The sequence below is a fragment of the Boleophthalmus pectinirostris genome, unplaced genomic scaffold, assembly GCF_026225935.1.
Source record: "Boleophthalmus pectinirostris isolate CB_2022bp ecotype Guang Dong unplaced genomic scaffold, ASM2622593v1 HiC_scaffold_6, whole genome shotgun sequence".
Taxonomy (NCBI): Eukaryota; Metazoa; Chordata; class Actinopteri; order Gobiiformes; family Gobiidae; genus Boleophthalmus; species Boleophthalmus pectinirostris.
The window spans coordinates 38,586,807-38,613,694 of record NW_026571447.1 but is presented as its reverse complement, the minus strand read 5'-3'; the positions used below and the strand labels follow the sequence as shown (position 1 = coordinate 38,613,694).

The 26,888-nt window shown below is 42.1% G+C and overlaps 1 protein-coding gene across 2 annotated transcripts; it reads left to right on the top strand.

Moving 5' to 3' along the window:
- The first annotated feature begins 513 nt into the window (after positions 1 to 513).
- Positions 514 to 26,482, top strand: ube2e2 (ubiquitin-conjugating enzyme E2E 2). 2 transcript variants are annotated; one of them, XM_055164045.1, is made up of 6 exons: positions 514 to 737; positions 8,507 to 8,690; positions 11,195 to 11,245; positions 17,448 to 17,580; positions 24,805 to 24,952; positions 25,755 to 26,482. In XM_055164045.1, exons 2-6 carry the CDS (start codon positions 8,515 to 8,517, stop codon positions 25,850 to 25,852), a joined length of 606 nt encoding a protein of 201 aa, XP_055020020.1. In that variant the 5' UTR covers positions 514 to 737; positions 8,507 to 8,514; the 3' UTR covers positions 25,853 to 26,482. The 2 variants fall into 2 exon arrangements, with proteins under 2 accessions (XP_055020020.1, XP_055020019.1); XM_055164044.1 differs by lacking the exon at positions 514 to 737 and adding an exon at positions 6,989 to 7,113.
- Positions 26,483 to 26,888: the final 406 nt, after the last annotated feature.

Here is a 26,888-nt window from a genome sequence, read left to right as displayed (position 1 = left end):
GAAATCTCAGACTAAAGTTTGAGATCTCAGACTAAAGTTTGAGATCTCTGGGCCAAAAGAATGATGGAGTCTAAAGTTTGAGATCTCTCTTTAAAGTTTGAGGTCTTTGGAGAGAACAGTGCAGTCTGAAGTTTGAGATCTCTGGGCCAAGAGAACAGTGTAGACTAAAGTTTGAGATCTTAGTCTAAAGTTTGAGATCTCTGGACTAAAGTTTGAGATCTCTGGACTAAAGTTTGAGATCTCTAGACTAAAGTTTGAAATTTCTATGCCAAAAGAACAGTGGAGTCTAAAGTCTGAGATCTCTGGGCCAAGAGAACAGCGCTGGCTCAAGTTTCCATTTCCAAACAGACTTTCTCACACCGCCTGAACCACATGGAGCCCGCTCCTTTCACGCACTATTCCCGTGTAATTACCCCCTCATCAGCGCGCGCTCCCGACTCCGGCCTGGCGCTTTTTACACCACAGCCCCGCGTGCACGAGCGTCGTCGGGACCGCGCACAGATCGACCGGGAGCGCGCACGGGGGCGGTCTGGTCTGGGGCTGCCTCGGTCTGAGCCTTGCGAGTCCGTGAGCCGTAATCGCCTTTCTCCTGCAGCCCGAAGCCTCTGCCTCCATCCGCCTCCGGTCCAAGCGCACGGACACCGGGAGAACCGAGCGGGGACAGCGGGGACAGCGGCACCGACTCCCGGGGACCCAGCGCGCCGAGCCGAACCGCAGCACCGACGCCCAATCGACAGGTAAGCAAACAAGCGAGCAAGCTCCACAGCCGATGGTGGAAAAAAAAAAAAAAAAAACACGCCACGACCCAGCGATCCTGCAAACACCCCCGGGGAAGTGCGGTTTTCCCCCCCGCGGAGAAGAAGAGGAGGCTGAACGCGTGGGACTATTTTTTTGCTCCGCGCCGGGGTCACTCTCCAATCCAAGCCGCGCAGCGTGGACCCTGACGCCGCCTCGGACACCGCTCTTCCCCCCTCCCCGGTGTTGTTTCGCTTCTCCTGGTGTTTTATTTCAGCGGGCCCACCTGGCTCCTATTACCGCACAAACCACCGCCGGAATTGGTCCAGATATTACCCCCCGGTTAGTTTATCCCCCCCCGCGATGTCGGTGGAAACGTGGGACTATTTCTTTCCAACCGTGCGGGGGTCAGTCTCCAGTCTCGCCGCCGCGGACGCTGCTCTTCCCTCCCGCGGTGTTGTGTCGCTTGTCCCGGGCACTTTCTTTCAGCGGGCCCGCCTGGTTGTTATTATCACACGGTTCTCCCCCCAGACTGGTCCAGCAAACACGCCCGGAAAGTGTGTTTATCTATGCGGGGAAAATGAGGGAGTTGTGTCGGCAGCGGCGGAGGAAGTGTGGGGATTTGTCTTTGTACCGCGCGGGGGAGAGCGGAGAGTGACCCCCGCGGACAACGCTCCTCTCCCGGTGTGACTTCTAACGATTCCCCCGTTGAACAGCGGGCCCACCTGGAGGCTGTTTCTAAACCAGGACTAAACCAGGACCAAACCAGGTCTAAACTAGAGCTAAATCAGGTCTCATCAAGAACTAAACCAGGTCTTAACCAGGACTTAACTAGGCCTATATCAGGTGTGTATCTGGTCTAAATCAGGAATATTTCAGGTTTAAACTAGGACTAAACCAGGTTTAAACTAGGGCTAAAAACCTAGGGCTAAACCAAGAATAAACCTGGACTATTTCAGGTCTAAACCAGGACAAAACAAGGATTATCTTAGGTCTAAGCAGGTCTAAACCAGGACTGAACCAAGTCTAAACCACAAATAAACTAGGGCTAAACCAGGTCTATTTCAGGTCTAAACCAGGGCTGAAAAACTAAGGCTAAATTAGGACTAAACCAGGTCTATACCAGGTCTAAACTAGGACTAAACCAGCACTAAACCAGGTCTATTTCAGATCTAAACCAGGTCTAAACTAGGGCTAAACCAGGTCTAAATCTGGTCTATTTCAGGTCTAAACAAGGGCTAAAAACATCTAGGGCTAAACCAGGTCTAAACTTGGGCTAAAAAAAACTAAGGCTAAACTAGGACTATACCAGGTCTATTTCAGATCAAAACCAGGACTAAACCAGGTCTATTTCAGATCTAAACCAGGTCTAAACTACAGCTAAATCTGGTCTATTTAAGATCTAAATCAGGTCTAAACCAGGGCTAAAAACAACTAGGGCTAAAATAAGACAATATCAGTTCTAAACTAGGACTATACCAGGTCTAAACCAGGTCTAAACTAGGACTAAACCAGGTCTATTTCAGGTCTAAACTAGGACTAAACCAGAACTTAACCAGGACTGACTAAACTAGAGCTAAAATAGAACTATATCAGATTTAAACCAGGTCTAAACCAGGACTAAACCAGGTCTATTTCAGGTCTAAATCTGGTCTATTTCAGGTCTAAACCAGGTCTAAACCAGGTCTATTTCAGGTCTAAACCAGGACTAAACCAGGACTAAACCAGGACTAAACTCGGGCTAAAATTCCTCTTATTTCCACCCAAACATCTCCACTCTTCATCGGCTCTGGTTCTCCGGAGCAGGGGGGGCCTCTCTCGTCTCCTCTTTACCCCGCTTTTAAATCCCCCTCGGCGGCCGTCGGCGTTGCAGCGCGCCGCCGGACTACTTTTCTCGCGTTAGCTAGCTCCCGTGTTTGTGATTGTCTTTGTCGGGCGCTCGCTCCTTTCTTTATCGTTCCCGACGTTTATTGTTTGTTTTCTACCGATACTACACAAATAAAACCCGTAAAACCACGCCATATTTCTTTATAACACCGTTAAAGCGGTTTTATTAGCGATGTTTGGGTGTCCCGGAGGGTAGCGGAGCGGCTATAGAACATTAGCCGTCGGTTGTGTCACGTAACGCCCCCTGAAAGCACAAACACTGGCGCTGTCACTTTTACCTATAAACGCTTTTGTTTCACTATTTTACCTTTTTTAAATCTCAGTTAAAATGGCCTTTGTGTCTGTTTTAAGATGGTTGCACGTTGTTACAGCCGCGGTAGGCCTAAAGTGAGAAAGAGGCATCGTTTTGTCGTTATTGTTTATGTTGGTGCTGTGTTTTGTCCAAGAAATGACCCAGGTGAGACTGTTTTGGACCAATTTGAGGTAAACTAGGACTAAACCAGGACAATATCAGGTCTAAACCAGGACTAAACCAGGGCAAAAAACAGGACTGAACCAGGACTAAACCAGGGCAAAATCCAGGACTGAACCAGGACTAAACCAGGGCAAAATCCAGGACTGAACCAGGACTAAACCAGGGCAAAAAACCAGGACTAAACCAGGGCAAAAAAACTGGTCCAAAATTAGGACTAAACCAGGTCTAAACTAGATATAAAACCAGAAATAGGTCAGGTCAGGTCTAAACCAGAAATAAATCAGGTCTATTTTAGGTCCAAACCAGGTCCAAACCATTGCTAAACCAGGACTAAACCAGGGCAAAAAACAGGGCTAAACCAGGAGTAAATCAAGTCTATTTCAGGTCTAAACTAGGCCTAAACCAGGTCCAAAACTAGGTCTAAACCAGGTATAAAACCATGTCTAAGCCAGATCTGAACCAGGGCTAAACCAAGACTAAACTAGGGCTAAAATAGAACTAAACCAGGTCTAAATTAAGACTTTATCAGGTCTACATCAGGTCTATTTCAGGTCTAAACCAGGTCTAAACTAGGACTATATCAGATCTGTATCAGGTCTATATCAGGTCTAAACCAGAACTATATCAATCTATACCAAGTCTATACCAGGTTTAAATTAGAGCTAAACCAGGTCTGTTTCAGGTCTAAACCAGGGCTAAACTAGGTCTAAAACAGAACTAAACCAGGTCTGAACCAGGATTAAACCAGGGCTAAACTAGGACTATTTCAAGGCAAATCCAGGCCTAAACTAGGACCAAAACAGGACTAAACTAGGTCTATTTCAGGTCTAAACCAGGACTAAAACAGATCTAAACTAGGTCTATTTTAGGTCTATTGCAGATCTAAACCGGGTCTAAACTAGGGCTAAACCAGGTCTAAACCAGGAGTAAACCAGGGCTAAAATAGAACTAAACCAGGTCTAAACTAGGACTATATCAGGTCTATTTCAGGTCTAAAACAGGACTAAACTAGGACTAAAACAGGTCTAGGGCTAAAATAGACCTATATCAAGTCTAAACTAGGTCTAAACTAGGACTATATCATGTCTATATAAGGTCTAAAAAAGGTCTAAACCAGGACTAAACTAGGTCTAAACCAGAGGAGCATTTATTATTATTATTTTTAACAATCTGGTTACTGTATTTTATCATTAGCGCCAGTCAGATTTAAAACGTGTGTGTTGTGATTTGTTACAGTCAGTTTCAGACTTGGTTCGATGTTCTGTGTAAAAAAACGTTTGTGTTTGGGAGGACAAAAGCTAAAAAAAGAAACTGAAAAGTCCCTGAGGCCAACTTTTACTTTCTGTTTTATTGATCTGTCTGTGCCTCTTTTTCTCTTCCTCTTTTTCTCTTCCTCCCTCAGTCCGTCCTCTCCTCTGGACCTAATCCCATAATCACAGACTCGGGTCAGCGTTGTGACCGACAGCGGCCGGTTTAGTGAGACCAGACGTCCCCTTTTTACCCGGGACAGTCCCAGTTCTGAGTCCTGTGTCCCCTGTCCCCACAGATTTATACAAAACCACTGATTTGTCCCAGATTATACAAGAAATGTCCCAGGTGTCTCTGTTTTGGATCAATTTGAGCTAAACCAGGGATAAACCAGGGCTAAAATAGTACTATATCAGGTCTAAACTAGATCTAAAGTAGATCTAAACCAGGTCTAGGTCTACTTCAGGTCTAAACCAGGGCTACACCAGGTCTATTTTAGGCCTAAACTAGGTCTAAACCAGGTCCAAAGCTAGGGCTAGAACAGGTCTAAACCAGGTACAAAACCAGGTCTAAGCCAGGTTTAAACCAGGTTTAAGACAGGTTTAAGCCAGGTTTAAACTAGGGTTAAATAAGGGCTAAAATAGAACTAAACCAGGTCTAAATTAAGACCATATCAGGGCTAAACTAGGGCTAAACCAGGACTACACTTGGACTAAACTAGGGCTAAAATAGGACTGAACCACGGCAATACCAGGTCTAAACCAGATCTATTTCAGGCCTAAACCAGGTCTAAACCAGCTCTAAACAAGGTCTATTTCAGGTCCAAACTAGGTCTAGGTCTACCAGTACTAAACCTGGACTAAACAAGGTCTAAGTAAGGACTAAACCAGGTCTAAACCAAGTCTAAATCAGGACTAAACCAGGGCTAAACTCGGTCCAAACTAGGTCTAAACTAGGCCTAAACCAGTTCTATTTCATGTCTAAACCGGGTCTAAACCGGGACTAAACCAGGACTAAACAAGGACTAAAAGATAACTATATCTGGTGTAAACCAGGTCTCAAGTAGGACAATATCAGGTCTAAATCACATCCTAAACCAGATCCATTTCATGCCTTAACCAGGTCTAAACCAGGTCTAAATCAGGACTAAACCAAGTCTAAATCAGGACTAAACCAAGTCTAAATCAGGACTACAACCAGGTCTAAATCAGGACTAAACCAGGTCTAAACCAGGACTAAGGACTATGTCAGTTCTAAACCAGACCTAAACCAGGCCTAAATTAGGACTAGCTAAACCTGGACTAAACCAGGTCTAAACCAGAGGAGCGTAAAATAAAACACATTAAAAGCTGCTTTAAAAACGACCAAAACACAAATTAAACTCACATTAGACTCACATTAGAGCAGAACAATTTCCCTTAATTACACTCGTTTCATAATTTTATTATTATCACCGCTCCTCGTCTGTCCCTCCTCCTCCTCCTCCTCCTCCTCCTCCTCCTCTCCTCCTCCTCCTCCTCGTCTCCTCCTCCTCGTCTTCGTCTCCTCTGCTGCTCTTGTTGCTCTCGTCGGACCAGACCAGGACCAGACCGTGATTCAGACCAGGACTGAGACCAGGACCAGACCAGGACTGAGACCAGGACCAGACCAGGACTGAGACCAGGACCAGACTGTGATTCAGACTGGGACTGAGACCGGGACTGAGACTGGGACTGAGACCGGGATTCAGACGAGGATTCAGACCAGGACAAGACCGTGATTCAGACGAGGACTGAGACCAGGACTTAGACCAGGACTTGGACCATACCAGGATCAGACTGTGATTCAGTCCGGGACTGAGACCGGGACCAGACCAGGACTGAAAATGGTTTATGGTTTCAGTCCGGCATCTCATTTTAAGTCATGGAAACGAGAAACGTCTGTCGTCCTTTTTTTTTTATTCCATTTTTCATTTAAACACAAAATCGAAAACTGAAAAAACAAATCATTATCTTTTTTTTTTTTTTTTTTCATTTTGGTTTTGGAGACAAATAACAAAGAAAATCATTGTCTTTTCATTTTCTTATTTTTAGTTTTATATTGAAAAACGACACACGGATTACTTATCTTTAATTACACTCATAAAAAACAGACACTTAGAAAAGATTTAAGCTTTAGAAGGTCAAATTAATAACTTCAGTGAGTCATTTTAGATTCAAACTAAATATTAAGTGTTTCATTGTGCTGTTTGTTTTTTGCAGCTCGTGATTTTTAATAATGTTTTAGTTTTAGAATCACTTTTGTGGTTTAAATCGCCTCTTCAGTTTCGGTATCGGTGTCTTAAATTAGTTTCAGTTTTATATTTTCGTCAGCGATGTTTCGAACTTCAATATTTGTTTTCGTGACATAATTAGACCTATATTTTTTAACAATTTTGCCAGTTTATGTTGGAATTGTCATGTAAATTAATTGTAGATATTCACTAAATAAGTCAGAATCATAAAATATTTTGTAAATTTAGTAACAAGAATTGATGACGTGACGAAAACATCCCCTGCAAACTTCCCCTGCAAAGTTTCGTTTTTGATTTTGTTTCTGTCGAATTTCATTTTAATAACTGAAATATTATGTAAAGTCGTGATTATTGCTGACACATGACCGACGGTTTAAAAATACGATGGAGGAAGTCGGATTTAAAATAGATTTAGTCACTTTATTGATCTTAAACTTTATTGATCCACAAGGGAAATTATTTGGACAGTTTTTCACTCTTCCTCTTTTCTTCTCCGGTAAAGTAGAGTTTGTTTTGTGTGAGAACAAAGGGAGTGTGTGTGTTTTGTGTGTTTTGTGTGTTTGTCATTGAGTTGTGCCTCCCTCCTCTCCTCCGCTGTTATGTCTTCTTCTTCTTCTTTTGTACTTCCTCTCCTCTGTTCGTTACCTCTTCTGTTCCTCCTCTTCTTGCTCCTTTGTGCCTCTTCTCCTTGTTCATCTGTTCCTCCTCTCCTCTTCTGCGCATCTCCTTCCTCCTCTGTCCCTCTTTTCCTCCTTCTCTGTTGCTCCTCTCCTCCTCTGTCCCTCTTCTCCTCTCCTCCTCCTGTCCCTCTTTTCCTCCACTGTTCCTCTCCTCCTCCTCTTTTCCTCCTCCTCTTGTCCTCCTCTTCTCCTGTTCCTCCTCTCCTCCTCTGTCCCTCTTCTTGTCTCCTCCTCTCCCTCTCTGTCCCTCTTTTCCTCCTCCTTCTCTGTCCCTCCTCTCCTCCTCTGTTCCTCCTCTTTCCCTCTCCTCTTCTTCTCCTCTGTCCCTCTCCTCCTTTTCTCCTGTTCCTCCTCTTCTCCTCTGTCCTTCTTTTCTTCTTCCTTCCGTTCCTCTCCTGTTCCTCCTCCTCCGTACTTCTCCTCTGTCCCTCTCCTCCTCTCCTCCAGTCCTCATCTCCTCTCCTCCTCTGTCCCTCTTCTCCTCCTTCTCTGTTCCTCTTTTCCTCTCCTCCTCTGTCCCTTTCCTCCTCTTCTCCTTTCCTTCTCCACCTCTGTCCTTCTGTTCCTCTCCTCCTCCTGTTCCTCCTCTCCCCCTTTGTCCTCTCTCCTCTTCCTCCTCTCCTGTCCCTCTTTTCCTCTGTTCCTCTCCTCCTCCTCTGTCCCTCTCCTCCTCTCTCTGTTCCTCTCTTCTGTCCCTCTTCTCTTCCTCTCCTTCTGTCCCTCCTCCCTCCTCCTCCTCCTCTCTCTCTTCTCCTCTGTCCCTCTCCTCCTTTTCTCCTGTTCCTCCTCTTCTCCTCTGTCCTTCTTTTCTTCTTCCGTTCCTCTCTTGTTCCTCCTCCTCTGTACTTCTCCTCTGTCCCTCTCCTCCTCTCCTCCAGTCCTCATCTCCTCTCCTCCTCTGTCCCTTTCCTCCTCTTCTCCTTTCCTTCTCCACCTCTGTCCTTCTGTTCCTCTCCTCCTCCTGTTCCTCCTCTCCCCCTCTGTCCCTCTTTTCCTCCTCTGTTCCTTTCCTTCTGTTCCCCCTCTGTCCCTCTTTTCCTCTTCTGTTCCGCTCCTCCTTCTCTGTCCTTCTTTTGCTCCTCTGTTTCTCCTCTCCTCTTCTTCTCCACTCCTTGTCTCCTCTTCCTCTGCTCCTGTTCATCCTGGTTGTGTTTTCTCCTCTTCTGCTCTTGTTCATCCTCGTTGTGTTTTCTCCTCGTCTGGTGTCAGGGCCCAGGATGTCGAGTGAAGTGCAGCGTGCAGATGACAGCCCGAGCACGAGCGGGGGCAGCTCCGACATCGAGCAGAGAGAGCCTCCTCCTCCAGAGCAGGACCGAGAATCTGCCCAGCCCAAGAAGAAGGAGACCAAGATCTCCAGCAAGACGGCCGCCAAGCTCTCCACCAGCGCCAAGAGGTCAGGAGGAGACACCACTGATTATAGATTATTTTATTTTAACCACGTGACGTCGCGCTGGGGATGTTCTACATGTAGTTACCACAGAGACACAACACACACATCAACAAACACTGACAAAAACTGTTAAAGATCGTCTGAAAACACACAGAAACTGATTTAAAGGGATAGTTCAGGTTCAGGCGAGATACTGGCCGTTTTCGGTGCTGACGAAAGTAGTCCGGCAAGTTGGCTGGGGACAGTATAATAAAGCGTTTTTCTTCTCAAAACAATATGTGTTCAAAAGAGTGATACATTTGCGTCACAAAACCATCGTCGCCTAAAAAGTCAGACCTCATTATCACTTGGCGCTATTTTCTTTCCGTTCGTATCACTGCGCGCGGCCGCCAGGTGACAGCCGCGCCTGGTTCACTTTGTTTACTGCTCGGAATGTTAGCGACAACATGTTTAACTACGACACCGACAATAAAGACTTTGCCTTTACCACAAAGCCAAGGGGAGATCTTTGTGAACCCGAATATACTGATGCCGAATTTCACCAGATGGAGTTAGAACAGGCAGAGAGAGAGAAGAGAGACAGAGAAGTGGTACAAGTTGAAGCTGGAGCCGTGAGAGACCGAGTGAGCCACAATCACCATCACGTCATTTATAAACTCGTATACAGCGAACATGGAGCCTCCACTGTGACTGAAGCATGGACGACTAACAGAAACATGAATCATCCACACGTCCACGTAGCTGCTGCCCACAGTGTACGAGACATTTACAATAGTAATAACAGTCGACTTATTGTTAGGTTTATCTAAACATTGTAAACAAGAAGAAAGACAAGAGATTAATTCAGTTTTACTCGCGAGGAGAACGGGCAGAGAGTGGGCATCACAAACCAACAGTCTCCACACGTTCTGATGACTCAAGGCTGTTCTCCTCCTTTTTATTTCATTAGGAGGCCCTAGTTACAGAATGATAATTCTCAAGGGGAAGGGGAAACAGCCAAGATATAATAAGAAACTGATGCAGCTAAGCATAGTATAAACACATAAAACATGATTAACAATCAGGAGGTGCCTTAGGTTTGGTCAGACACCATCATAACTCTTCATGTGTGACAGTGGGAGTTGGCTTCATGTGAGGAATCATCTCGAGGTTCACTAGAGCGATAGGACACTGCACACAGTTGTCAAACACACAGAGGTTATTCATTTTCATACAAGTGATTGGTACATTATAAATCAAAGAATTGTAGTACATAAATGGTTAACTCATAGGCCTAGAATATCACACAAGTATTTAGCAAATATGGGATAATAAAATTATTCTGACACTTATAAAGTTATGTTTTGTAGAAGCTTCACTGGTGATATGACACTGAGTGATTTACAGCTGATTCTTGAGCCTGTCTGCTTGTAAACACAGCGGCAATTCTTCGTTCTTACCTGGTTTGGTTTCCACGTTGAAACCAAAAGGCAAGAAGCCAAAGTTTCCTCAGCGCAAAGTCCGTGACAGGAAAACGGTGAAGTGTGTGTGGAGATTCAGCCAGATTTTTGTTGTTACAGCCTGGAGAATCAAGAGTTCGCACAATTTTTTCAATATATTCTTATGTGTCTTATACAAGCTCATATACTTATGGTTCTAGCTCTCACGTTAGCTCTCACGTCGCGGCGGTCTGCGCATGTAAACACTGCCAAACAACTGTAGAAAGTGATGGATCCGCCAGGTGACAGCCGCACGCAGTGATACAAACGGAAAGAAAATAGTGCCAAGTGATAATGAGGTCTGACTTTTTAGGCGACGATGGTTTTGTGTCGCAAATGTATCACTCTTTTGAACACATGTTGTTTTGAGAAGAAAAACACTTTATTATACAGTCCCCAGCCAACTTGCCGGACTACTTTCGTCAGCACCGAAAACGGCCAGTATCTCGGCTCACCGGACGCTGTCGTTGGTGAGTCAGTGTTGATGCACGACACTGCTCACGGGGATGACGCACAGATTTATGTAAAAAAACCTGAACTATCCCTTTAAAGAGCACATTTTCAGGAGCCTGTGATCAGTGTGAGCGTTGACGGTTCTGTTTAGGAGTTTGATTTTCAACAAAAAAGTGAGAGTGACCGCGTTTACAAGATGTTTTTTAATTCACAATTAAATCGTTCTGAATTCAAATATTCTTCGTCGAGTTTAGATGGAAATAATAATTCCGGATTGAGGTTTACAAAATTAAAATCTTGATATTTGTTCGTTTCCATGTAAAGTCGAAGGAGAATATTTTAATTCAGAAGTATTTAATCCAGAAGAATTAATTCTGAATTAAAAACATCATGTCAACGTGGACAGTGTTTCCGTAACTGAAAATATTGACCCGTGTAATCACTGATCTTTCTATTGATCTAAAACTCATACAAGAGCCAAACACAGGCAAAGATCAGAACTCAAAAAGTCTGCAGAATAAGAGCGATCTGTTTACATTTAACATCTGACATTGTTATCATCTTTGTCTTTCACAGAATTCAGAAAGAACTAGCCGAGATAACACTAGACCCTCCTCCAAACTGCAGGTGAGACTCCCCCTCTCTCTGTGTGTGTGTATGTGTGTGTGCGCTGATTCAGGTTCGACTGGTTTTCATGTTTTTCTGATTATTACTCTATTATTTGGTGAGAAAAAGCCCCGTGGCAAACACCAATCGAGTGGACATTGGTGGAGAAAAGCTGGAATAAAGATGAAAAGCACATGAAGTGGTTTTGAGTTCTAAAACTGAATCCCTCTGTCATCAATAAACAAAAGTATATCCAGAACACAGAAGATACACATTTCTCAACACCTTTTTAACAAAATAAAAGTCAAAATGTCAGTGAAGTCATAACTATTGTGTAAAGTAAACGAGCTTTTGGCCTTTTGTAACAGTGCGGTTGCTAGATAACAGTTTTGCAATTACTTCTACCTGGTTTTTACTGTCTTAAAAACATAAAAAACAGAACTACCGTATTTTTCAAACTATAAGTCACGCCAGCCAAAAACGGCATAATGAAGAAGAAAAAAATCATATTTAATGGCATTTAATGGCTATGAATCCCATTTTTGGGGGGGAAGTTTATTTTATGAAATCAGAGACCAGGAACCAACATTTCATCTTGAAAGTGAAGTTACAGTAATAACAATAGAACAGAGAACAACAGGCTGAATATTAGGGCTGGTATCATTAAGAAGTTACATCCCGACACAGTGAGCTTAAGATTTGATACGATATATTTCAGATAGTTTCGATTAGGGATGGGCATGATTAATCGATTAGTCGATAATTGATCATTAAGAATTTCATCGATTACGTTCATTTTAATCGACAAACCGAATGTAGGTTGCTGTGTGTGTTGTGACCAAACAGGTGTGTACATGTGTCTCTGCATCAGAAGGAGCGAGACACAAACAGTGGGTCAGTCTGTAACGAACCGAAGCACAAATGTGGATTTAACCAGGATTTGTACAAGAAATTCCACACTTTCCGTTGCGTTCGGGACAAGTGTGAGTCCATGTGCACAGTGTATAAAGCAGCACATATGTTTCTGTGTCCAGTGGGAAAAGTTTTTCCAGGTGAGAGTCGCTCAATGTGGATGACGAGGCCCCGCCCCCCTCCCCCCGTACGCTGTCCTGGTTTTGACAAACACAAATCTGGTCACACTGACCTGTATTCACCTGAGTCATGTCTTTTAATCCAACACAAGTTGAACCACATCAGCGACACAAGAGCTGGAGTTTTATCTTCACTTAGTTTATGCAAATTAGCGATGCAGATTTAAGTTTTGCGCAAAACTGAATTAAACACATTATAATGTCAAACGGGCTGATGTGGCTCTAGAGTGGTGATGTTTCTATGTTGTAAAGTTGAGTTTATTTATGCAGATTAGTAGTGCAGATAGTAATAATAATGATGATCATTTTAATATAAAAACGTTAATGATTAATCAATAATTGATCGTTAACTTTTTCCGACGATCGATTAAGAAAATTTCATCGAATGTCCATTTGCGTTTGTCAAAACCAGGACAGCGTACGGGGGGAGGGGGGCGGGGCCTCGTCATCGACATTGAGCGACTCTCACCTGGTAAAACTTTTTCCCACTGGACACAGAAACATATGTGCTGCTTTATACACTGTGCACATGGACTCACACTTGTCCCAACGCAACGGAAAGTGTGGAATTTCTTGTACAAATCATCGTTAAATCCACATTTGTGCTTCGGTTCGTTACAGACTGACCCACTGTTTGTGTCTCGCTCCTTCTGATGCAGAGACACATGTACACACCTGTTTGGTCACGACACACACAGCAACCTACATTCGGTTTGTAGATTAATGATCAATTATCGATTAATCGATATCGATTAATCATGCCCATCCCTACTCCCCACACTGAGTACAAGGCACAGGAAACACCCAAACCATGAAAAAAATGCAACTTGTATTCCCGAAAAATGCAGTGTTTCGTTTAAAACAGTTTGCAGTGGTCCAAAGTCACTCCTCTCTTACCTTCCGCATTCAGAGCATCGTAATTACTCACCACGATGAGTTTATAGACGCTTTTCACAACTTTCAGACACCAGAGTGAAGTTCGCTGTAACAGTGAAGCTAACAACAAACATGTGAACAGTGCACTTCCTGATAATCGGACAATAAAACTCTTAAAACACATTATAACTGGATGCAGACAGATCACAGTGAACTTATTTTGACCCCAGGAGCTGCTTATACAAGACACATTTTGCTGAAATACGTAAAAAAAATAAAAAATAAAAAAAGGGAACAGGCCCTTTTTTAATTTCCTGAATATAAACAACACAGACTTTATAAGAGCTGTCGTAGAAAACATATTTAATCTTCAACTCCGCTCCAAACTTCACGCTTTCACTCACGCAGAACTGGCCGTGGACTGCTCCATCGACACGTCTGGTCATTAGGAATTTATTGCCTTAATAACGTTCGCGAAACCATTAGTTGAAACTGCAAATCTCCCACGTCCCTTTTCGCTTATTGGACCGGCTGCTCGTACGAGGGGCCGGAGAGCTGTGAACACGCTCGCACGAGAGACCGGCGGGCAGTTTGACGGGAGATAATCTACGCGCTTTAATCCTGGGGTGAAATAAATCGACAGTGAAATTAGGTTTTGGGAGACGATGTAACAAAGGAGAACTCAAACATGTGTGAGTGAAACAAAACATAACTCAAAGTCTGCTTTTGAGGAGGAAACAACTTTATACCATGACTTAAAATGCACAAGAATCAATTTTTCTTGTAATATATGACCTTTAAATCTGACTGTTGTGGATAATCGTGCTGCACTTTTTGACTTTCTGCTCTGTCCAGTCTGGTTTAATCAACTATTGTACTGCAGAGATGAGAATTTCTGTGGAATAATTGTCTGTAATCGAAAATAAAGAATTTAATTGATAAAATACAGGAAGTAGAATTGAGTTTTAAAACAGAATACCTCCGTCTTTGTCAACACCTGAAATCTGATTTACAATGGAAAAAAAAAAAAATTTAACAAAATAAGGGTAATTTATTACCTCCGCCAAGGAGGTTATGTTTTTGCCGGCGTTTGTCTGTTTGTTTGTTTGTTTGTTTGTCTGTTTGTTTGTCTGTTTGTTTTGTTTGTTGTGTTTGTTTGTTTGTCTGTTAGCAACATAACTCAAAAAGTTATGGACCGATTTTGATGAAATTTTCAGGATTTGTTGGAAATGTGAAAAGGAAGAACTGATTTCATTTTGGGGGTGATCCGGAAGAAATCCTGGATTCTGGATCACTTTGAAATTTTAGTTAACATTGTGGTAAATGGGGCCAAAAATTTTGTTTCTCAATATCTGGGTTAATTATTGACCAAACCCCATGAAATTTGACTCAGGGATGGACAATGGGATCCTCTTTCATATTCCAAACGCTGATCCGGATCTGATCCAGAAGACTGATTTTATCGGAATTTATATAAAACATGGGGGTAGTCCTTGGCGGAGGTCTGCGCTCTCTGAGTGCTTTTCTAGTTTTTATTAGTTTAATCATGTTTTAAATGTATGTACAGTGTGGTTGCTCGGCGACAGTAACAGTAAAAACTAGTCAAGATTTTAAATTAAATCCTTAAGAATAATGTAAACTATGCTTTGGTGAAATGAGTTGCTCTGGTGTCACAGATGCTGTAAAAGTTCGACACTCCTGTGCTGTGAACAGAGCAGTGCTGAGGACTCCTGCTGTTGTGCCTTTGGGCCTGACTCTCTGTGACTCTTGTTTGTCTCTGTGTGACTCTTGTTTGTCTCTGTTTGACTCTGTGTGACTCTGTTTGACTCTGTGTGACTCTTGTGTGACTCTCTCTGTGTGTGACTCTGTGTGACTCTGTGTCTGACTCTGTGTGACTCTGTTTGACTCTGTTTGACTCTGTTTGACTCTGTGTGACTCTGTTTGACTCTGTGTGACTCTGTGTTTGACTCTGTTTGTCTCTGTGTGACTCTTGTTTGTCTCTGTTTGTCTCTGTGTGACTCTGTTTGACTCTTGTTTGTCTCTGTGTGTGTGACTCTGTGTGACTCTTGTGTCTCTGTGACTCTGTTTGTCTCTGTGTGTGACTCTTGTGACTCTTGTTTGACTCTGTGTCTTGACTCTTGTGTGACTCTGTGTGACTCTTGTTTGACTCTGTGTGACTCTGTGTTTGACTCTGTACTCTGTGTGACTCTTGTTTGTCTCTGTGTGACTCTTGTTTGTCTCTGTGTGACTCTTGTTTGTCTCTGTGTGACTCTGTTTGTCTCTGTGTGACTCTGTTCTCTCTGTGTGACTCTTGTTTGTCTCTGTGTGACTCTTGTTTGACTCTGTGTGTGTGACTCTGTTTGACTCTGTGTGACTCTGTTTGTCTGTGTGACTCTGTTTGACTCTGTTGACTCTGTTTGACTCTGTGTGACTCTGTCACTGATGCAGGGAGGTTCTTTTCTTAAACTCTGTGCACAGACAAACACAAGCTTCACACAGAGACTCCGCTGACACACGAGAGGACTCACCAAACAAACACACTGAAGCTGCTGCAGGATCAGGACTCAGCTTTTCCAAACCTTTGGTCACAGACTGACACAGACTGCTCTTTTCTGACCTGAGTGTTCCAGCTCAATTAACTTGTCTGTAAACAACATTATGACTAAGAAATTAAACGTCACACAAATGTCTCTGACAATTTAACTAACGGTTAACAGAATCTTGACTGATTAACTGGCAGAAAATGTTCACATCATTTCTGTGGTGGTGAATCTCATCTTTTCCCTCTTTTTGTGGTGACAGCTTTGTTTACGTCACTTTCTTTCTCTGTTCACAAGTAGAATTACCGTATTTTCTGGACTAAAAGGCTACGTTCAGACTGCAGCCTGAAGTGACCCAAATCCGATTTTTTGGCCACTATGTTCCTGTATCTGATCTTTTAATGACAGTCTGAATGATACAGATCCGATTTTTTCAAATGTGACCCAGGACACTTGGATATGTGCTCCTGAAACTGATACATATCTGATCTTTTGACATGTGACTTCAGTCTGAACGGACAAAGTGCATTCATCCACCTACACGTTATCAACAAGACACAAACGTCACTATTCTGCGCTGAAGTCGGCGAAAATTGTTAATGAACTCCATGTGACTGAAGTGAAGCACATCTCCACTCACCACTCTTGGCTCCGTCTCCACATCCACACGTTCCTTTCAACGTTCTGTCCCACAAAACACCACGACCAAAAACCTCGTCCTTCTCCTTCTCAATCTCCTCCTTAAAACAAGTAAGTTGTTCATGTTCTGGCTCCGGTACGAGAGGAACTTTAAAATCTCCAGGTGCTCGATGCTGCGTCCATGTTTGGACAACTTCCGTGAACACAGAGACGCTCGCTGCGGTTGACGTCGTCGTGTCTCCAGTGCACATGTGGGACACTTTTGGGACGTTTAATGTTCACACTGGAGTCACATACAAGTCACATTTAATTGGAAATGTGAACGACCTCGAAAAAACATCGGATTTCACAAAAAAATCAGAATTGAGCCTTAAGCCCTGCAGTCTGAACGTAGCCTTAGACGCGCTCTTAAGCCTCCAACCCCATCAAAAAACGACTGCGCCACAATCCAGAGCGCCCCATACACGAATCCACTCGGGTGTCCCAGTACGACTTCAGTAAACTACAAAGCCGCACCAACCGCAGAACACACAAACACACACGGAGCAGACAGCGACCGCACAGCGAAACACACCCACAGACACACTCATCACTCCACGCCGACGAGGAACGGAACGGAGGAACGAACCGAAAAAAGCGAGCGCGACGTGCCGCTTCTAGACACGACTGAACAACTGAGTCACTGCGAACACGCCGACAATCCGTTGGTCCCAGACACACCCTCCCTACACACCACAACTGAACAAAGCCCAGAGTCACCATGAACGAACAAACAAACAAAACCACTCACCCATCACACTGTTGGGTTTCCTTTAAAGTCCCACGTGGTTTATTTGTGAAAAAAGTTCAAAAATAGACCATTTAATGACAGTGCAGGGATGTAATTTTACAATAATGATGCAGAATATATAAAATATGCTGCTTCTCTCTTCACTTTGTTCTGTTTTTGGCCTTTAAAATCACTACTCTAGTCTTCTCCAGATTCTAAAAAGTGAAATCTCTTCTTCTCTACCTGCCCGTGTGTTTTCTGTGTGGATCTTTGGTTAAATCCTGTTTGCGTTTGTGTGTTTTGTGCAGTGCTGGTCCTAAAGGAGACAACATCTATGAGTGGAGGTCCACCATCCTGGGCCCCCCCGGCTCCGTGTACGAGGGAGGCGTCTTCTTCCTGGACATCGCCTTCACTCCAGACTATCCCTTCAAACCTCCAAAGGTCAGTCCCACAGCACAGATTCTTCCACAGGCTTTTCACCAGGAGGAGGTCACACATGCACAGTTTGTTTGATCGAAAGCTCTGCTCACCACCACGACTGTACAAAAACTCTTCTATATAAATACATTTTTGACGTAGATTTGAAAGTCCCTGCAGAGTTCACTGTTCTTAGTTCCTCAGGTAAAGAATTTCACAGCTTTGTGGCTCTGGTAAAGAAAGTTGCAGTTCTGGAATATGACCACGCTGTTCCTGTAGCTTCATGTTTGATTCTTCTCAAATCTCAACACGTTTCTTGCCACAAAACGTTTGGTGGTTTTGTGATCACGCCCCAATATCTTTACAGTTTCAACAGTGCTGCAGGCCTCTGAAAGACTTTTTTTTTTTTTTTTTTTTTTTTTACAATTTTGGACTTTTCAGAGTCAGTTAAATCTCTTTTTTGGCTCATTTTGCTTGAGGTAAAGAAGCTGCGTCACAATTCTGACACCTTGACTTGATAAAATAAACAAATACTTGGGACTCGACTTGGACTGCTGTATCCTCAAAAGTACTACAGTAATATACAGAACAATACAGTAAAACAGGGAACTACAGAGAAGTACATTAATAAAAAAAATTATTAACATTTTAAAATCTGAATTCTTTCTGTTTTGATCGTAATGATTTGCACTAAGATCTTGTCAAGACATTTAAAAAGGAAAAATAAATTTAATTTAAAAATATGCCATAAAATATGCCATATAAAATATAATAAATATAATAATATAATAAATAATATAATATAATAATAATAAATATGCCATAAAAATATAAATAATAAATATAAAAGAAAAATATCATACCATAAAATATAAATTGCTATCATAAATAAAGCATATATTGATACTTGGTTTAAGGACTTGAATTGACTTGAAGCTCAAAGATTGGACTTGGACTTGGAACTCGACTTGGACTTTGACTTGGGACTTGACTCGGACTTGAGGTGAAAGACTTGAGACTTGCTGAAACAGCGACTTGGTTCCACGTCTGGTCAGGACGGGCCTGGAGTTGCGTCCTCGTGGTCCGTGCGTGGGGAAACACTGCGCTTAAATCGATTTGAAAGTTGATTTGGAGCCAGCGTAGTGAGTCTGGTGTCGGTGTAATGTTCCTCTTAAATCCTCAGGGAAACTCTTGGCGTGTAGAAACTTGGCACCGCTTCTTTCTTGGTCACGAGATGAGCCGAGCGTGTAACAGACGGGCATTTGGACCACCACTCCGGCCTTTGAGCAGAGCCTCGTGTAAACTCCTGCTGCTTTTACGCTCATTATCCACAGCACTGCTCAGATCACTCCAGCTCTCTCTTATAACGGCCACATTTAGTTGGATTAAGCAAAGCACGAATGTTCAACAGGTGTCGGTTTATTTGAGACAAAGAGAGAAGAAAGTCAGGACAAATAAGAAATGATCTGACTTAAATCTGACTCTACAGAAATGTTTTTATTTAGTTTTAGTCATTTTCAGCCTATTAAAAAGCATCTGTACTATTCTTTTTTATGTAAGCGTATTTGTTTGACCTTTTTATTACATTATTTATTAAGGATGTAACGATATCCAACTCTCTCGGTACGATATTATCACGATATGCATCTGACGGTACGATATTTACTGCGATTTTAGATAGATACGTTGATAAGATTTTGGTGCGAATTATTACTGTCAGAATCTCAAGAATTCAGGTAAAAAACATATTTCTTCATGTTGTCTGCGCTGAAATGAATCATGGGAAATGTAGTTCCCAATGTTCATAAGCTGTTCCTACTAGGTATGGGCATTCGATGAAATTTTCTTAATCGATCATCGGGAGAATTAACGATTGATTATCGATTAATCATTAACGTTTTTATATTAAAATCATCATCATTATTATTACTATCTGCATAAATAAATTCAACTTTACAACATATAAACCATAAACACTCTAGAGCCACATCAGCCCGTTTGACATTATAATGTGTTTAATGCAGTTTTGTGCAAATCTTACAGAAACAAAACTTAAAACCGCATTGGTAATTTGCATAAACTAAGCGAAGGGAAAAAAAACCCAGCTCTTGTGTCGCTGATGTGGTTCAACTTCTGTCGGATTAAAAGACATGACTCAGGTGAATACAGGTTAGTGTGACCAGATTTGTGTTTGAAACCAGGACACCGTACGGGGGGAGGGAGGTGGGGACTCGACATCGACATTGAGCGACTCTCACCTGGTAAAACTTTTTCCCTCTGGACACCGAAACATATGTGCTGTTTTGTACATTGTGCACATGGACTCACACTTGTCCCGAAAGCGTGGAATTTCTCGTCCAAGTCATTGTTAAATACTAGGGATGGGCATTCGATGAAATTTTCTTAATCGATCGTCGGAAGAATTAACGATCGATTATCAATTAATCATTAACATGTTTATATTAAAATGATCATCATTATTATTACTATCTGCACTACTAACCTGCATACATAAATTCAACTTTACGACATATAAACCGTAACGACTCCAGAGCCACATCAATCCGTTTGAGATTATAATGTGTTTAACGCAGTTTTGCGCAAATCTCACAAAAACGAAACTTAAAACCGCATCGCTAATTTGCATAAACTCAGCGAAGATAAAACTCCAGCTCTTGTGTCGCTGATGTGGTTCAACTTCTGTTGGATTAAAAGACATGACTCAGGTGAATACAGGTTAGTGTGACTAGATTTGCGTTTGTCAAAACCAGGACACCGTACGGGGGGAGGGGGGCGGGGACTCGTCATCCACATTGAGCGACTCTCACCTGGAAAAACTTTTTCCCTCTGGACACCGAAACATATGTGCTGCTTTATACACTGTGCACATGGACTCACACTTGTCCCAACGCAACGGAAAGCGTGGAATTTCTTGTACAAATCATCGTTAAATACGCATTTGCGTTGCAGACTGACCCACTGTTTGTGTCTCGCTCCTTCTGAGTGCAAAGAGCTACATGTACGGACCCCTGTTTGGTCACGCTACGCACAGCAACCTACATTCGGTTTGTCGATTAAAATGAACGTAATCGATGAAATTCTTAATGATCAATTATCGATTAATCAACTAATCATGCCCATCCTTAGTTCCTACTAAAGAGCCATGCATTTAAGCAAAGGAACTTATAATTCGAATATATTGCGACAGCTCTCGATACTATTGTGACACTTCTGACGATACGATATTTCAGTTAATGTTATATCCCTATTATTATTTATATTTATATGCTCACATCACATACTCGTTTACGTCACATAAATACAGAACACAGAAACAAACATGTGGGATCATTTCCATGTGTCGAACCTTCTAGTTGCTCTGGCAGCTCGAATAAACTCACAGGAGGCAAAACAACAAATGTAGAGAATGTGCAGAGATACTATTAGTGAACAGAGAAGGATCTACAATCACCTCTGTCAAACTCTGGACGCGCCAGGTCGTCGCAGTCAAGTCAGACGGATCTGGACGAGACCTGGAGAACCAGTCGACGGAGGGACGACTTTATGGAAGGACTAGCTGATGAAAATGTGTGACGTGAAAACTTCTAAATGTCCAAAGACGCTCTTGTTGCTTTAAGTACAAACACACACAAGCCAATTCCACACACTTTTGCGTCACCGTCTGCAGCAGATTTACTCCTGAAAACTCTCGACTAAACGCGGAATAAAAAGTGAAGACGCGACTAGGGAAGGGCATGATTAGTCGACTAATCGATAAGTGATCATTAAGATTTTCGTCGATTACGTTCATTTCTAATCGACAAACCGAATGTAGGTTTCTGTGTGTAGATATGAAGCTGCGTCTGACACAAACACTGGAGTTGCGGCGTCAGTCCCACGTTTGGGCTCTGGCTCCTCCTTGGAGATCGCTGTACCACTTAATGAGAGTGTTTACGTGCACATCTTTGTCCCGGTTTCATCATGGTGCATGTTTACGCAATATCCCGATTACTGCAACATAAAGAGCTGCGCCAAACCTGCACACGTCTGATCTTTGAAAACATCACGACACACAGAACAGACTCACAGAAAGAACACTCATATTCCACTGAGATTGTGTCCTTTAGTCTGACAGAAACTGAACCGCATCAGCGCACAAGAGCTTAGTTTATGCAAATGAGTCATGCGGTTTTAAGTTTCGTTTCTGTGAGACTTGCACAAATCTGCATTAAACACATTATAATTTCAAACGGTCTGATGTGGCTCTAGAGTGGTGACGGTTTATATGTTGTAAAGTTGAGTTTATTTATGCAGATTAGTAACAGTAGGCAAGGCAAGTTTATTTGTACAGCACAATTCGTACACAAAGTAATTCAAAGTGCTTTACGGAATCCTGTCTCACATGTTCAGGAAGATTGTAACAGTAATAATAATGATGATTGTACTTATTATATAAAAACGTTAATGATTAATCAAAAATCGATTGTTCATTCTCCCGACGATCGATTAATAAAATTTCATCGTGACGCCACTTTTGCGTCTTCTGTTTAGACTCTCATCATATAAACGTCGCCTCAATCTACGGAAAGGTTTTTGTTTAGTTTTAGTCCTTTACAGCCTCTTAAAGAGCATCCGTACTATTCCTTTTTTATCTGACTGTATTTTTTTTTACCTTTTTTATTACATTATTTATATTTACAAAGCGCATTTTAGCCAACTTTGTATATTTTCCAAAGCGTTAAATTTATTTTTTTCAGCTTTTTATTGTAACAAAAACAAACCAAAACCGAGACTGAAACTAATATGATTGTAGCTACTGTTCCACTCCGACCCGTCTGAACAGAAAACACAAAACACATGGGAGTTTGTGCACAGTGGCCGCCTCTTTTGGGGGGTATGGAGGGGTATGTGGGGTAGAAGGGGGGTACAGGGGGGTACAGGGGGGAGTTTGTTCTGCACCTGGGGCTGATTGAAGACTGTGTGCGCTCTGAGAAGGTCACAGGTCACAGGTCAAAGTGAAGTGGAGTTTTCTGATTAGACCAGAGCTTTGTTACAACCAGACGCACACACACACAAAAACACACACACACACTCACGGGGGGTAATTGGAACAGGCTGTGGGCGTCTGCAGCACAGCGCCCTCTGCTGGTGTGAGAAGAACGTGTCCAGCAAAATGGAAGTGTCGTCTGATTTGAGTCGTGATAATTACTATCATCATAATTACTATATTGACTCTTTATTCATTCATATTTTTCTTAACGCAAACAAGGATCTTTGTTTTTCTTTTTTGTTGTTTTATAATCACATTTGAGCTGCAGCAGGTCGAAGAAGGGAATAACTACATGTTTAAGTCTGTAATTTATTGATTCTGGTAACTGTTTTTTTTAACAGTATTGTACAGTATTTAGAGTCACTGTGTTCTTGACATTGGCCTAATTCATAAATGTTTTCGTTGGAATGTTTCTAAGTTCCACCAGAAGTCACTAAGAGGCACTACTTTATTAGACACAGTTCAGTTCAAAGATCAATATAGATTTTATTGAATATTTTGCACTTTTTGTCCCAGTTTGGCAGTTTTTTTGGTTAAACTTTTTTACTTCTTGGTTGGAAATAGCAACATCACCCAAGAGGATTCCATAACTCAGGAATGTCAAACTCAAATTCACAAAGGGCAAAATTAAAGACTGGACTAAGTCGTGGGCCAAACTAAATATTGATTTAAAAATGTCAACATCATCTGCTTGTTTTCTCTCTTTCCAGATATGTAATGTTAGAACTTTTTCTTATTAAAATAAATGTTTAATAATAGTTTTGCTTAAACATTGAATCCAGAACAAACAAAATATGAAATAATAACAAAACTTTAACAAAATTTTAAATAAATAATGTATCTATAGTCTATCTGTAGCCAGCAGGCCGCTCTAATACAGATTAGATATGATCTTGTGGGCCAAATTTGGCCCCCGGGCCTGAGTTTGACATGTCTGCCATAATTGGTACCTGGGAACAATGACACTTGGATTAAATTCTCCCTAGTGAAGTAAGTGGAACTCTCTACTTCCTGTAATTTCCAACATATTTTTCAGTGTTCTTCTCAAATTACTTCTTGTTTGGTAGAAAAATATAATTTATAGGGGTGTGCAAAAATATCGTAATATCGATATATCCTATCGTTTAATGTGATGACACAGTATCGATATCGTGGGCTGCTGTATCGATATATCACCAAGAGTACTTTTAGGTGTGTTTTACTAAATTATTTTGTTACAGCTACAGTTTTGTTGCTTGTGGAGTGAAAGGAAACTCATTTATCCGACACATTTGACATTTTCACAGTTTTGATGATTAAAATGTTTGTGTTTCATATGAACTTTGCACAAGAAGTGGTTTAACAAAGACTTTTAGTATCACGTCCATGATTTAGCCTTTATTTTTTATTGAACTGTATCGATTCCGTTTGAAATATATCATATCAAATCGAAAGTGCACTGTATCATGATATGTATCGTATCGTGGCCTGTGTATCGAGGTATGTATCGTATCGGCAACTTTTAATGATACCCAGCCCTAATAATTTATATTTACAAAATGTACAGAGCTGTAAGAATCATCGGCAGAAGTGGAAACAGAAACTCAACAAATCCAATATTTGTACAATTAAAGATTCTGAAATTCGGTGAAATAGTAGAACTTCATATTTTAAAAATGATGTATAAAGCAAATCAGCAAATCTTGCCCATCAAAGAAAATTTACAAAGAGAGAAAATCATTATAATTTGAAAGGAACTGAAATTAAAAAACAGGTTCAGAACAAAAACAGTGGAAAAATGTGTTTCAATCAAAGGTGTCTAAATGAAAAACTCAAAACTTCAGAATCTATTCAGGTGTTTAAAAGAAATGTCAAACAAGTCTGAACCGTCCTTTTGTGTTAATTAACATTGTGTTTATTGATATTGTATAAAAAAGTTGCTTATAAATGGAGTTGGAAGTGTTGAAGTGTTGGAAATGTTTTATTTTGTGTGAAAAGGGGGAAGATATTACAAGTTTATTTTTCTTTCTGCTCATTTTCGTTCACACTGATGCATGAAACTTTATTATTATATTTAAAAACGTGAATGAAAAGAAGTTATTCCACCAGATTAAGTCAACATTCGAGAACCATAAACGCCTCACTCACTTTAAGTCTTATCAGTTGGACGTGTGTGTTTATTTGCGGAGTTCGTGTTGTGATTGTCTGTCTGTGCGCAGGTGACGTTTCGTACCCGGATCTACCACTGCAACATCAACAGTCAGGGCGTGATCTGCCTGGACATCCTGAAGGACAACTGGAGTCCGGCCCTCACCATCTCCAAGGTGCTGCTGTCCATCTGCTCCCTGCTCACGGACTGTAACCCAGGTAACTCCCTCCCACGCGCTCCAGAAAAGTCCACGTCGGCGCTTTATCCGAGGACTCACTGCGGCTCGGGTTCTGTTCTCTCAGCCTGCGACGTCAGAGGCTGATGTTGTAGTTTTCACATTCAGTGCTCGTCTTATAATCTGTGTCATTCGTTCATTCGCTTTTCTATATAAAACCAAAAATAAGAAAATGAAAAAAAAAAACTGATAATGATTAGTTTTTTCAGTTTTCGATTTTGTGTTTAAATGAAGAATGGAAAAAACGGATAACGGCCGTTTCCTGTTTACGTGACTTCTGTGACTGCGATGATGGATTTTGTGCTGCATACGGACTGAACCAGGACTGATCCAGGTCCGGGACCAGACCAGGACTGAGACCGAGACCAGACCAAGACTGAGACCGGGACTGAGACTGAAACCGGGACACCAGACCGGGACCGAGACCGGGACTCAGACCGAGACTCAGACCGGGACGAGACCGGGACCGAGACTGGGACACCGAGACCGAGACCATTTTATTACATATTTTTTTTTATTTTAATTTTTTTATTATTATTACTATATTTTATTTTATTCATATTTTATTTTATTTTTGTAATAATTTTTATTTTATTTTTATTTATCTATTTATTTATTTACTTTTCTCTACCCATTTTCCCTTTTTAAAGTTCATACGGTCACTGAATATGGAGCTTTGCCTTACCTGCGACTGATAAATTGTGTTGTTTAGTGAATAAAAGAAAATTTATAAAAATATTGGTGAAAAAACATAATCATTTTGTTTTTATCTCTGTGTTTTGCAGCGGACCCTCTGGTCGGGAGCATCGCCACACAGTATCTGACCAACAGAACGGAACACGACAGAATAGCCAAACAGTGGACCAAGCGATACGCCACATAGACTCTCTCACCTGACCCCGCCCCCTGTCCCTCTCAGCCCCTCCCCCTACTCTCTCTCTCTCTCTCTCTCTCTCTCTCTGTCTACCTCTGGCCCCGCCCCCTCCCGTTCATCAGACCTGTCCGTCAAAGCACACTCGCCCCGCCCCCTCCCTCCGTGTCCTTCCCGTGTACAAAAACTCCACGTGTTTCTCTGTTACTCCCCTTTCGACTCGGAAGATTTGTTTTTTTTATACGAAGAGTAGTCCTGGGACTTTTTTATTTCCGATTCCCGAGCGTTGGATTCGCGGAGGACTTCTTTGCACCTGTTTTTTTTTTTTTTTTTTCTTCTCGTGGCTCCTGATCTGATCCTCCGTGCAGATTCAGTTTTTACTTTCCCTGATTTCTGCTTCTGGAGTTTGTTTTCTGCATGGAACAGGCCGGACCCGTGGTTTTACTGCCGTTTGCGTTCGGGTTTGTACTGTAACGTTTGTTTTTTCAGAGCTTTTTGGAGGCAGACCGCTCGGGCGAAAGGTCGGCCGGTGACAGAGGCAGGACTTGTAAATGTGACTGGCGCCCCCTACAGCTGCGGAGTGGTTTGTCGTGCACTTGTATTACCGAAGCACCCAATAAAACACACTGTGGTCGGCTCGTGGCGGCGCTGTCCTGTCTGTTTGTTCGTGTTGAGAAACTGGAGATGTTCAAGGAGGGGAGACAAACTGAAGCAGAATTTTAATGCAGCAGCTGTATGCTTCAAAGGATCCAGCTGACCAAAGCTGCTCCTTCATGTAGTCTCTGTGGAAATGTGTTTAAGCAAAAGTAGCGTATAGTGCACTTTTATTGGGAATATAAACAAAAGCAACGGCTCTGACACTTTGCATCTAACATGTCTGTATTGCATTTAGGTGATTCTCCAAACTTGTGAATCTCCAGTGATGAGATAATTCAGTGGTGCAGTGTTACAAATGTTGTAACTAGAGCCCGACCGATATATCGGCTGGCCGATATTATTGGCCGATATGGGCACCTGGAGACATATCGACTATCGGCCGATATGTTTG